Here is a 12,862-nt window from a genome sequence, read left to right as displayed (position 1 = left end):
ACAGTCAACATTTAAAAATCAGGCAATTTCATCCAAAATCTGGCATTTCTTGAAAAATCGGAGCTGGCCACACTACACCAGTGTTTCCACCAACCCGAGATGGGGAACAGTGCCGCCTATAGGCAGGACATGGGCTCCCCAGTTCTCCCAGTCCCCACCACTCCCTGAGAACCTCCACATTAAAGCTGAGAACCTGTGACCACGTATCACTTGAGCTGCTGCTTCTCTTACAGAGGAGAAACCTTATACACAGCCCATGGCTCAGTGGCCTTTTGGGGTTATAATCCCTGGTTAAGTAGGTTCTCTGGATATTGCACCTGGCCTTAAGCCCCTGTGCTGAGAGCAAGAGACACTCATAAAAACTCACCATCAGGTGGCTTTTGAAATAATTAAATGATTGCCAGACAAGAGAAAGTGTTCCCTAGAGAAGGCAGGGTGGCTGTTACCCAAGAGGTCCTGGCAGTCTCCGTCCCAGGTTTCCAAGCCCTTCCCAGGCCCCTTGAGCTGAGATCATTTGGAGCTTTAGAAGGAGCCCTGGCTTGGTTGGTAGGGACCAAATTCTTGTCCCCACTTTACCACTGTCCCCTTCCTCTCTAAGGGGTTTGGGGTTCCACTTGGTTTAAGAGCCCAGTGCTGAGATTCTTTGGGTCCTGGCCTCTGAAATGGACCAGGAAAAGGGGACCAAGTGTTTGGTAGAAGCTGATTCTCCTGAAGCCAGAGATAGGAAACTGGGTCCAGCCAGCCCCCAGATTTGTTTTGTTTCACTCACAAAATGTCTTTTTAAAATGTAAATTAGTTGTGAACATTCAAACGTTAGATTTCACAGAAGAGTCTGCACTTCTCCATTGTCGTGGGAACTTCAGAGTCTTCCCTCACCCGGGGCCGGCCGTCCAGCCTGGCCTGGGTGCGCTGGAGCTGAGCGCCACTGCCCTCTGCAGGCGGCACGTTCCGTCTCCCGCTGCCTGGCCCCTCCCTCCCCACCGGCCCACTTCCCATATTGATGGCACCAGCCTGACCCTTGCTTGGCCCTGCATTTGGGTCCCTGCCCTGGGTCCTGTCCTTGTGAACTCGTAGAGGGACAGGGAAGGGCCATAGAATGGCTCTAGGCTTGTGGTTGGGGGAGCCTGGGCCCAGGTGGCAACCCTACTGCTTCTTCTCTAAGGGGCCCCGCGTCATCCAGTCCCCTCTTAGCCGTGGTTTCGCCACTTGTAAAAAAAAAAGGGCCATAATCTCAAGGTTTCCTCCCGCCTGTCAGCACTGCCGAAAGGCTGGGAGTCTAAGTGAGGCTGCTCTCCGGGCGGGAGGCCGCGGGGAAGCTGCAGGCCTCTTCCCTCTGTAACCGCTCTCTGTCCCTCCCTCTCGCCTCCTGTCTCCTTTCGCTCCTTCCATGACTGCCTGCAAACTTCGCTTCCAAGTCGCTGGGAACCTTATCTCCCTACTCCCAGGTAATTAAACTGGTTCAGGAAGACCTTTTGTGTAATTGTATCCCTTTATGCTGACCAAGCAGACCTCCAGTTTCTGCCCCCACCCAGCCCCCGAAGGTTCTCCCCCAGCCCCGGGCAGAGACAGGGAGACCTAGGAGCATGACCTGGAGAAAGTGGCAGTGGCTTAAAGGGTAGAGGCGGCTGGGGGAGAACCTGGGGTACTCTTTCTACCCAGAGATGGCCTCCCTGATGCTTCTGTGATCCTTGGCCAGGATTCCAGGGACCTGACTCATGGGTTCCATGCAAGGGCCTGTGAGCAATGGTTGAAGGCCCTGGAAAGCCTCTGTAGCCTTTCTTGGTCTGTGCATGTAACCTGGGGAGAGGGGCTCTGTATTCAGAAGGGCAGCACCATGCTTCAGCGCCTGGAATCCCAGATTCCCTGCCGCTCCCCCACCTGCCTGCTAGACCCTTGGGCCACAGGCCCTGCTCATTGCAGGCCTGGCTCACGGTCGCGCTTCCTCCCCCAGGACATCTATGAGAACCTGGACCTCCGGCAGAGACGGGCCTCCAGCCCAGGATACATCGACTCCCCCACCTACGGCCGGCAGGGCATGTCCCCCACCTTCTCCCGCTCTCCTCACCACTACTACCGGTCTGGTAAGGAAGGGGGAAATTCCAGAGGGTCAGGAAGAATCTGGGGAACAACACAGAGGCCTGATGTCTCAGCTGCAGAGACAGCTGGGGGCTTCTCTGGGATATCTCCTGTGGCCACCCAGGCCTCACTGAGTCCCTGCAGACACCGCTGGCAGTGGGAGAGGAGGGGTACATGGTGCCGAGAAGCAGCAAGAAGGTGGGTGGTGGGCTGCCAGGAGAGGAGTGGTGGGCAGGCAGCCCAGCCGCCCTGGCTGGAATAAGATGTCTCCGTCCTTGTCCTTTGTCCTGCCCTGTCCAGAAAGTAAAACCAGAGGAGCAGAAACAGGGCTGTGGCCTGGAGTTGCCGAAGGGCCACCCTGAGGTTAAGGATGAAGTAGACAGAGCAATTAAAGGAGGGGCCTGGGGACCGGGGAGAGGTGGGAAGCTAAGCGGGGCAAAGATGCCTTCCTGAAGCTCACTGCTGTTGATTCTCACGTCCCACAAAGTCTGACTTTGGGATGAAGCAAGGAAGCAGGGTCAAGCCTGTTTCCGCGAACACGGTGCATGAGCACAGCCGCCGCCTCACCACCCCTGCTGCCATCACCTCACTGCTGCCCTAACCGCCGCCACTGCGTTAATGCCTGTTTTCTCTGTGCCTCTGTTCTCTCTGGGACCACTGCCTGCGTGCTCCAGGGCCCGAGAGTGGCCGGAGCTCTCCGTACCATAGCCAGTTAGATGTGAGGTCCTCCACTCCGACCTCTTACCAGGCTCCCAAGCACTTTCACATCCCAGGTAGGCTGTCAGCCCAGGATTCCCAGCGTGGGTGCATGCTCTGTGGGGTCGCCGGGCGCCCCGCACTGGCACCAAAGAGAAGCGGGGTGCTGGGGTCCCTCCCTGACCAGTCACCCACACTAACGCACCTCCAGCCCGACAGGCCTTAGCCCTCCCACTTGACAGAGCCAGCCTTGATGGGGACCACCAGGTAGCAGCCCGGGGAAGTGCCTCCACGGTCCGAGGGCCATGATGGGTCACAGCGGTAACCAGGCTGAAGGTCACGGGCTTCTGTATCAAAACCCTTGGGATTGAATCCTAATGTTGCTGTTTATAAGCTCATGATCTCAGGCCAGTCACTGAGCTTCCTTGAGCCTGCGCTGTTCCTTCTGTACAGCCAGGCACTGTTCTGGGCCCCCAAGTTGCAGTTGTGCTCAGACCACCCCAGATCCTGCCTTCATGGTGTTTATGTTCTAATGTGGGGAGAGAGCTAATAAAGGAGTAAACAACTAAGTAAAAGGATAATTTCAGGAGACAGGTGCTAAACGTAATAAAACAGGGCACTGTGACAGAGTGATGGGTTAGGGGAGGCCAGGCTAGGTGAGGTGGTCAGGAAGGGCTTCCTGGAGGAGGTGATATTGAAGCGATAAGAGAACCCAGGGAAAAATGTCCCAGGTGGCAGGAACAGCAAATCCAGAGGTCCTGAAACACTGTGCTAGCAGCAGACCAGCATGGCTGGAAGTGGGAGCATGGGGGAGAGTTACAGGAGATGAGAGGAAGGCAGGGGCTAGGTGACCTCGTGGGTGTGATCTGGACAAGGTCTCACCCTAAGTTACAGCACAGCTGGGCCTAGACCCCAGTCTCCCGACTCTGAGCTCAGGTTTTCACTCCCCACTCACTTTTCCCCAGGAGTTCGTCCTGCTGTTTCATCTACACCTTTCTCACTTGCTCCAGAAAGGTCCCATCCTATCTGTTTTTGAGGGAGGGGGAGGGCGAGAGTGCTGGCTGTGGCTGCAGCGTTCTGGGCACTTCCACGTGGCCGCCGGGTGGAGCCAGCGGGCACCTTCCGCATGGGGTTCTGCTGAGCACGCGCCCGCCTTGTGCCTGCATGCCCACCATTCAAGCCCCAGGTCCCTTCCTCAGCCCCGTTTGAATCCATCCATTCCTCTCCCCTCACCCTTCTTGGATCCTGATGGGATGAGGTTGGAAGTTCAGCTTTGGAAGAGGAAGTCCACCGGGGGAAAGATGGGAGGGCCCTGGTAGAAGTTGCTACCCATTTCCCTTCTGGGACCAGCTAACCAACTGCTGTCTCCTTTTCTCCTGTCTCTCTCTCTCCTCCCCGCTGTCCCTTCCTGGTCTGGCAGCTGGAGAAAGTAACATCTACCGGAAACCCCCGATCTACAAACGGCATGGTATGGTCGGGGACAGAGGTGGCCTGGCCAGGCAAGGGGAGGGGCAGTTAATCATCTGTGCGGGTGGCTCTGCAGGGCCACCAGGAGGGGCACATGCAAGGCTGCAACTCAGTCCTTGTCGGCTGCCCCTAATCGCTCAAGGTGGCGTTAGGGAGGAGTTTGGTGACATTTCAAATGAGCAAGGAAGGCCTTGTGTTCCCTACACCCTTTCCCACCATCTCCCCACCTTTCCTTCCCTGCTGTCTGGTCCTAAATTCCATGGTTAGAGTAACCCTTGTCAAGTGCACATGGCCCTAGGAGAGTGACGTTCCAAGGTATTGATACTAACTTGGATGTTCGTTCACATCATGTGGCATGCATAGAGACTCCTGGGCCCCACCACAGACTTGATAAATCCAAATTATGTATTTGTAACAGTTTCTCCAGGTTATTCTAATGGCCAGCCCAGCTTGGAAACCACTGCTCTAAACTGGCCTCAGTCACCATGTCCTGAGAGTAGTGGAGACCTGGAGAGAGGATGTGGATGAGAAAGGAGCTGAGGGTGCCTGCATTTGTTCATTCATTCATTCATTCATTTAATGTTTCTTACAGAATGGTCTGTGGACCATTTGCACCCAAGAGATTTATTTTAAAAACCAATGCCCTGGCCCCTCCCCTGCCTTAGACTTCCTTAAATAGAAGTGCTAAGAGCACAGCCTAAGAATCTGCACTGTAACTGGCTCCATTCATGACTCCTACCTGCGCTCAGTGTGGGAACCACCGAGTCATTCATCGCTGAGACCCATTCATTCTTGCAAAAGCGTTGAGAGAGGCTCAGCTGAATGGGCACACCCATCCCTCAGGATGCAGAGGCGGGGCTGCCACTCTGCATCACCCCCCAATGCCTTCGGCCTGGTTGGAACAGAGAGGGGAGCACAGAATTGGACGAGCATGGAGACAGGCAGAAGCAGCCCTGTACTGGGATCCAAACTCACTGAGCTGGTGGAGGAGGTGGTACAGGTATAGACAGTGGCTCTGGGTGCTGAAGACCTGACAATTTAGACAAGTGAGACCCCGACTTTGGACGGACCTGGGCTGGGGTCCGGGCGAGTCCTGAGCAGTGCACACCCACACATGGCTGTGATGGACCTGCTGTGTACCCTGAGTGGCCACAAAGACACCAACCCTGACAAAGGTAGTTTGACTTTGTATCCAGAAAAGGCCCCCAGGTCCCAAGCCCCTCAGGATTCTGCGAGACTTCCCAAGTGAGCCCAAGGGGCAGCAGCGAAGCAGGCTTAGGAGGAGTGTGGGGTGAAGGTAGATCTTGCAGATAAGAGGGCGGGTGAAAGGGCTGGATGAGACCAGCTGGGGTGAGGGAGGCTGCCCAGGACCCACATCAAAGAGGATTTCCAGGCTTTGGAAGCGAGTGCTGCTGGCACCACCCCAGGACCCTCCGCTGCTCTGGCTCTACGAAGCCCGGAGCTTGTCCCCATAGCTTCTCTCCTGAGGACGGACCAGGGACCCAGCTCGCTTCCCCAGCCCTCTCTCTGTCCTGGTTAGCCTCTCACCAGTCTGGGCCCTGCAGGGCTCTGTGCCTGCAGTGGGTTTGAGGGTCACCCCACGTGGTGGACGTCAGGTGCAAGCATGAAGCTAGATGATACCTCAGCCAGCAGCCCACCTGTGATGCTCACAGAACCTGAGGCGGAGGGGGCAGGGTTTGCCCAGTGCTACAGCTGAGCTAGGTGGCGTTGCTGACTCCCTGCCCAGTGCTCCTTCCTTCTGGCCACCTAGCCCCCCCAGGCAGGATTTGTCATTTCAGTATGAGGAGAAAGTGGACCTGACTCCACATGCAACAAAGCCCTGCCTGACGATCTCACCTTAGGTGTGGCTCGAATCCACAAGGCTGGCTTCTAGAGGGCGAGGAACGTGAGGGCGAGGACTCACCTGGAACCTGTCTAGTCTTAACTTGGAGGCGCCATGGCCTTAGTGTTTACTTAGGAGAGTCCGTGGAGTTGGTAGAAGCAGCCCTGAGCAGGGGGGTCTGGTCCAGTTCTGGTCTAACGTGCTGTGTGATCTTGAGCAAGCCTCTACCCATTTCGGGTGTTCGGGTTCCCAACTGTAAAAGGAGAGGCTGAGCCTCAGGACTTTTCCAGCTCCAGTGCCCCATGTCCCAGACCCTGGCCTGGGAGTGGCCTCACCCCCCGGGCTGGAGCCTGGCTCAGATGGGAGAGTGTCGAGGATGCTCTTCTAGGACATTCTCCCTCCCTGAAGCTCTCTCTTGGGTCCTTTGCAGGTGATTTGTCGACGGCAACTAAGAGCAAAACAAGTGAAGACATCAGCCAGGCCTCCAAGTACAGTCCAGCCTACTCGCCAGACCCCTACTATGCTGCGGAGTCTGAGTACTGGACCTACCATGGGTCCCCCAAAGGTATCACCCTACACAGGGGAGCCAGGACCAGAGTCCCATCACCTGCACCAGGGACACACAGGGCCAGGACAGACAGTTGCCCATTCTTTCACACAATCATTCATTTATTAGCTCAGCCAGTATGAATTGAGGGCCAGCCAGGAGCCCTAGGAAGACACCGGCAAAGTAGACGTGGTCCGTGCCCTTGTGGACGAGCCTGGAGAGGGAGGTGATGTACAGCAGGTGAGGTACAGGAGGTACAAGAGCTGCTGGCAGGGGCGTGCTGTCCAGCCTGGAAGGTGACAAAAGCTTCTCAGACACAGAGACTCAGCTGCCATTAGTACGAAGCCATTAAAAGTGGTGACATGACCAGATTTGTGTTTTTAAGAGACCACTTTGGCTGTAGGTGGAAAACGGCTTGGTGAATGGGAAAGAGGATGGCGGGAGATGGAAGGCTCTCGCAGGCACCCTGGCATCCTAATGGTCCTCAAGGTGCCGTCCCACCCAGACACCCCTAGCTGTCTCTTTCAAGTATGGGGAGGAGCTGTCATTAAGTGACACTTTGATTCAACACACACCTTTACTAAATGAATGTCCATTTTGAGCAAAGCTTCACAGGAGCTCAGAGATGACCCTGCCCCACCCTCAGAGAATTCTCCATTTAGAAATGGGATAAGTCGTAAGCACAGCTATAACCCAAAGTGGACGGTGACCAGTGCCCACGAGAGATAAGTGTTTCGAGGCTGCAGGCAAGACAGATCACGCCCAGCAGGCATCGGGGGAGGGGGGAATCTTAGATGAGACTATTTCAATCACAAAAACAAACAAAAAGGAAAAAAAAATCTCCAAATGGCTTAGGGCAAAACAGGGATTTTTCTGGATCATGTAACTGAAATTTCTTGCAGCCCAGCTGATCTAGGGGTGGGTGAGCATCAGCAGGACCCGACCTGTCCCCTGGGTCGAGTAGCTCCAGTCTCCGGCTGACTCTGCCCTTGTCGTGGCAAGATGAGCTCTGGCAGGTGCAGGCTCATCTCCTACCCTTGGCAGGAGGACTCCTCTTTCCCACCAGTGGCAGAAGTCCCAGCATTGAGGCCTATCAGCTCCATTGGGACAGTCAGCTTCACCTGCACCTCCTGGCCCCAAAATGGCAAGGGATGCTGGGCGTCTCCATACAGGGAGGCCACCATGGAGGCGATTCACCTGAGTGCACCTGTGCGGGGTCACTTGGCTAGAAACTGGTGGAGCCACAAGGAGACCCCTGCCTGTTGACGCTGTGCTACCTGCTAAGCCCTCTCCCTGGGGCAGGCCGAATGGGGAGCATGGGTGGGAGCTGATTCTAGCTGTCTTTTGGCAGTGCCCCGAGCCAGAAGGTTCTCATCTGGAGGAGAGGAGGACGATTTTGACCGCAGCATGCACAAGGTAAGCAGGCCACACCACTGAATAAGGTGCTTTGATGGTATGTTACTGAGTATTTTTTTCATTTGTGAGTGACAGAGACCAAATTCAAACCCACTGATGATAGAAAAAGAAAATGCAAAAATTTGGCATAAATGAAAAGTCAAATGGTAGGATTAGCTTCAGGTACCACTTGATCCAGCTGCTCAACAAATTGCCACAGGGAAATTGTCTCTCCCTGCTCTTGTGCTGGCTTGCCTCAGTGTTGACTTCATGCTTAGGCAGGTTCTTCTCATGCTGGTCAGTGGGTGCCAGCGACTCCTCCTGCGCGACTCCTGCAGTGGCACTGCCGGTGGAAGTGGATAGTGGTGCAGTTGCTGACGGAGAATTTGTGGTTCTTCAAATAGTTAAACAGAATTACTGTAGAAACTGTCAATCAAAAAAAAATGCACAACCTGAAAGTTGAGAATTATATTTTATTCAGCAGACATACTGAGCACTTAAGCCCAGAAGACAGCCTCTCAGATAGCTCTGAGGGACTGCTCCAAAGAGGTAAGGGAGGAACCAGATATACAGGAGTTTTGGGGGGGGGGGGGAATACAGGTAGTCAAACATCAAAAGATTGCTGCTAATTAAAGAAAAACCAGACATCTCAAATTAATGAACTTAGCACTTTGCTATGTATGGGAAGATGCAAGAGTCTGGGCTCACTAAAATCCTCCCTTTGATGTGCACCTTAACTGCCTAGGGCCAGTATCCAGTTTCGCTCCATCCTGAATCTCCTCAGGGTGCACCTTTGGGGGGTGGCTGCAGAGGATGATGGCTTGATGGCTGCAACACCCTTTGTTTACTGATAGGGCAGATGACATTCTTTGTTCATAGATCCATCAATTCCACTCCTAGGTATATACCCAGGAGACCTGAAAGCTGTATGCACAGGTTCACAGGAGCACTACTCACAAAAGGTAGAATCAGCCCCGATGTCCATCAACTCACAAATGAAAAAAGAAAATGTGGTATATCCATCTGACAGAATATTACTCAGCTATAAAAAGGAATGGAGTGCTGATAACATGCGACAATGTGGATGAACCCTGAAAACACTGTGCTTAGTGAAAGAAGCCAGCCAGGAAGCCCCGTGTATTGTATGGCTCCATTCACATGAAATACCTAGAATAGGTAAAGCCACAGAGACAGGACAGATAGGTGATTACCAGGGCCTGGGCGGAGAGGGAAAAGTGGAGTGACCACTTGATGGGTAGAGGGTCTTCTTTTGGGGTGATAACAGTGATTTGGAACTAGCTAGAGGTGGTGGTTGCACAATATCATGAATACTAAATGCCACTGTAGTTTGTTCACCTTTAAAATGGTTAATTTTATATTATGTGAGTGTCACCTCAACCAAAAAATCTTTTTTAAAAACATGGGTGCCAGCAACTCCAACAAAGAGTCCCAGGAAGGCTCTCACTGGCCTGGCTGAAGCCATCTGCCCAGCGTTGAACCCATCACTGCGGCCACAGTGGTGCTGTTGTTGGCCAGGCCTGAATTCTGTGCCCACCACCAGAGCACCCCCTGACCACAGGACTACTTGTGGGAGAGAAATGAAGTCCCCCAAAGGAAAATGCTGCAGGAGAGAGGGACACGGGGAAGGCAGAAAATTCCAGAGCTTCACCATGGAGAGTCTGGTCCCTCAGCCTTTCCTAAGCCTGCTCCATCTCCGCATTCCTTGCTTCCTTCTAACTTCGTCTTGCTCCTCCTCAGCTCCAGAGCGGAATTGGCCGGCTAATTCTGAAGGAAGAGATGAAGGCCCGGTCTAGCTCCTACGCGGATCCCTGGACCCCGCCCCGGAGCTCCACCAGCAGCCGGGAGGCCCTGCACACAGCTGGCTACGAGATGTCCCTCGACGGCTGTGAGTGCTGCCCTTGAGCCAGCCGGGGCGGGGGCACCTTCTTCCCCATCAGTTCTTCCATCGGTGAATCGGACCTCCTACAGCCTCGCCAGGGTCTAAAACAGACGGGTGAGGGGCTGTATGGGGCACTAAATAAGCCCATGCTCCGTCCTGAGAAGTTTCTTCTTCTTCGGGTCATCTGAAGCTGTGACTTCCAAGCAGTTTCCATGGAAAGAAAAACCGCTTCTAACAGTCTGAATGGCTCAAAAATAAAAGGGGCTGCCCTTTGAGACACTGAGCCTCCTATCACTGGAGGCATACAAGCAGAGGCTTGGTTCAAGCACTTTTCCCGAGTCTCTCTTTGTAAGCTCCTCCCTGTTCCTGTGGTCTGCCTGCCTCCCCTCTTTCTTACTCCTGTGGGATTCAGTCCTGCCAGGAAATCCTAACAGTCAATACTTGATGGATAATAAAAGGTACCGTTTATTATAATCCTGTGTGCCAGGCACATTATCACCCTCTGTCCTCACAAAGAACCGCAGTGTAGAGGGATTATTATCACCCACTTTGTAGATGAGAGACCTGAGGTTAAGCCTCTTGCCTAAAGTTAGAAAGCCAGTCAGTGGCTGAGCCAGGATCAGACCCAAGTCAGAGGGACTCCAAGGCCGTAAGCTTTTCCCTCTTTGCTGTGCTGCACCCTGACTCTAGGTGAGATCAAGGATGAGAGTGGTGTGATGACGGTGATGACAAAGCCGGTTTTACTGAGGGTTGTATCTCTTGGGCACTCTGCTAAGGGCCTTACCGTATTGTATCATATATTCTTCACAATAACCCTCTAAAGGAGCCCCTATCCTTTCCCATTTTACAGATAAGAAAATGAGGCATGGTTTACCTGTCTGAAGTTGGGTATCTATTAATGGCAGAGCTGAGATGAACTGATGAGCTATTTCCCTGTTTGACCACTGAGGGGCACTGTTTTCAACCCCTGGCTCTGGGCTCTGAGCAGTGCACCAGTGCTGCTCAAAATTCAGCTCCATTCAGTGGCATCTGTGCAACAAGTATCACTGAGCACTGGGCACTTACTAATTGTGGCACCTGCACCCCACCTCCCTCCCTGGTGCAGGTGCTGGGGTACAAGCTGGGCGGGGAGGGAGGTGGGGTGCAGGTGCCACAATTAGTAAGTGCCCAGTGGGAGAGGAAGTACTGAAGGTGGACCCCCCCCCGCCCTGCCAGCCTGAGTGGCCCGGGTACGGAGCCATGTCTGTGTCTCCATGAACACTCATCTCTGGCTTCTCTTTTGCAGCCCCTCGGTCCCACTACCTGGCTGACAGCGGTAAGTTCTGCCCACCCTACTTTCAGCCCACATGTCCTGGGAGGGCCAGAGCTGAGTCAGCTGCAGGTCCCTCTTAGCTGTATGACATACAACATGGATGTCCCAGCACAGTCCTTATCCAAAATAGTGCACCCCATTGTGTTTGTCAGAGAGTGGGCCTCAATCTTTGGTTCTGGAACCAAGGTTGCCAGGCCCAACAGCTCCCAGAGTGAAAGAGCACATGCCTCTTCCACCCACATGAGGGCCTGCCTGCCTGAGTTCTGAGCTCAGCTCCAGTTCTGGGGCCTTTGTCCAGAGCCACCTTGCGGTCAGGACACATGGGCCCACCATGGGATACATGCGTGCAGGTTAAGGCCAGAAGACTGTGTGAGCGGGTGGGCTGAGAATTCTGCCAGGGTGAGGCACCTTCAAGATGGTCACTTGCAAGTCTGGAGAGCAGTGGAAGGAGCTGGTGGCCTCTGTCCATGGCCCTTCCCACAGGGTTGGGGAGGAACATTGGCCACTTGCAGCCAGATGACCTGAGAGAGAGGTAACCCTGGTTTGGGGCTCCTGGTAATTATCTTGGCTCCTTCTTTTCAGATCCCCTCCTCTCCAAATCTGCCTCCCTGCCTGCCTACAGAAGAAATGGGCTGCACAGGGTAAGAGGGGCTGTGCTGGGGGCACTGTCCTCCAGAGGTTCACAATTCCAGCACTAGCTTATGATTGATGACTTGTGGATGAAAGCTGGGCAGAGGCCTCGGGGTTAGACGTGCACTAACAAAAGAACCCCGAGGCCACGACTGCCGTCCTCCCTGTGAGCCCCCACGGGAGGGGCTCGGAGCACCTGGTACTTCTGGCACCACGACTGTGTGCCCAGCCCTTTACAGGCACTCACTCACTGTAACCCTGCAAGGTTGTTACTATTTTTATTAACCCTATTTTGTGGATGAAGAAATGGAGGCATAGAGAAGTAGGTGCAGTGACCTGCTTAAGCTCTCATTCCTAGTAAGTGCAGAGGCAGGATGCGAGCCCTGGCCAGCTGCCCCCACAGCCCACACCTGACTGCCGGTTCCACTCACCTGCCAAGGCTTGGAGCCTTCTGAGCTGTTTGATGGCCTGTGGCGTAAGACCCCCATGGAAGCTGTGAGTTGGTTTAAGGACTGGATGGGAAAGAAAAATATGTCTTGTTGGAAAAAGCAGCAGCTATGTGGCTAGACAAGTGATGGGGTGAAGGGCAGGCACACTGAGACAGGCGTTTATTTACTGAGTACCCACTAAGTGCCAGGCACTGTTCTGGGTGCTGAGCGTCCTGCAGTGAATAAATCTGCTCCCGTAGAGTTCATGTTCCAGCTCCTCCCATTAAAAACCTGTCATGTAGAGGAGACACTGCAGAGGAACAGAAGTGGCAGACTTGTTAAGAGACAGTATTAGTGTTGAGCACACAAAAGGGATCAGAGCTCCACGAGAGCGCAATGGCTGGTGTGAACGCCCTGCGTCCGCCCCCGTCGAGGAGCACACAGGCCCCGTGCCCCACACACCCAGGGCCTAGACGTGCGCTCATGAACGGGTGTTTACTGAAAGCCTGTTATGTACGCCGGGCACTGCTCTGGGTGCTTGGAGTACCTCAATGACCAAACAAAACAA

General features: G+C 54.1%; 1 protein-coding gene and 1 long non-coding RNA gene across 16 annotated transcripts in view; one reads left to right on the top strand and one right to left on the bottom strand.

The window, feature by feature from the left end:
- ABLIM3 (actin binding LIM protein family member 3) overlaps positions 1-12,862 on the top strand; it is a 165,751-nt gene that overhangs the window by 146,792 nt on the left and 6,097 nt on the right. For all 3 annotated transcript variants that reach the window (XM_072955102.1, XM_072955098.1, XM_072955100.1), the window contains 9 exons: positions 1,416-1,445; positions 1,952-2,081; positions 2,751-2,849; positions 4,193-4,240; positions 6,513-6,647; positions 7,981-8,045; positions 9,783-9,930; positions 11,210-11,239; positions 11,819-11,877. In XM_072955102.1, the coding sequence (XP_072811203.1) occupies positions 1,416-1,445; positions 1,952-2,081; positions 2,751-2,849; positions 4,193-4,240; positions 6,513-6,647; positions 7,981-8,045; positions 9,783-9,930; positions 11,210-11,239; positions 11,819-11,877 (744 nt within the window). The remainder of the gene's footprint in view (positions 1-1,415; positions 1,446-1,951; positions 2,082-2,750; positions 2,850-4,192; positions 4,241-6,512; positions 6,648-7,980; positions 8,046-9,782; positions 9,931-11,209; positions 11,240-11,818; positions 11,878-12,862) is intronic.
- LOC107033535 (uncharacterized) overlaps positions 8,068-12,862 on the bottom strand; it is a 92,913-nt gene continuing 88,118 nt past the window's right edge. For 12 of the 13 annotated variants that reach the window (XR_012067107.1, XR_012067130.1, XR_012067137.1 and 9 more), the window contains 2 exons: positions 12,298-12,378; positions 8,068-8,450 (listed from right to left, as the gene is read on the bottom strand). This is a non-coding gene — a long non-coding RNA (uncharacterized lncRNA). Of the gene's footprint in view, positions 8,451-8,479; positions 10,026-12,297; positions 12,379-12,862 lie in introns of those variants that run through there. The other variant, XR_012067132.1, reaches the window with a different exon arrangement.

Source organism: Vicugna pacos, chromosome 3, assembly GCF_048564905.1.
Source record: "Vicugna pacos chromosome 3, VicPac4, whole genome shotgun sequence".
NCBI lineage: Eukaryota > Metazoa > Chordata > Mammalia > Artiodactyla > Camelidae > Vicugna > Vicugna pacos.
This window is presented reverse-complemented; position numbering and strand designations above follow the sequence as displayed.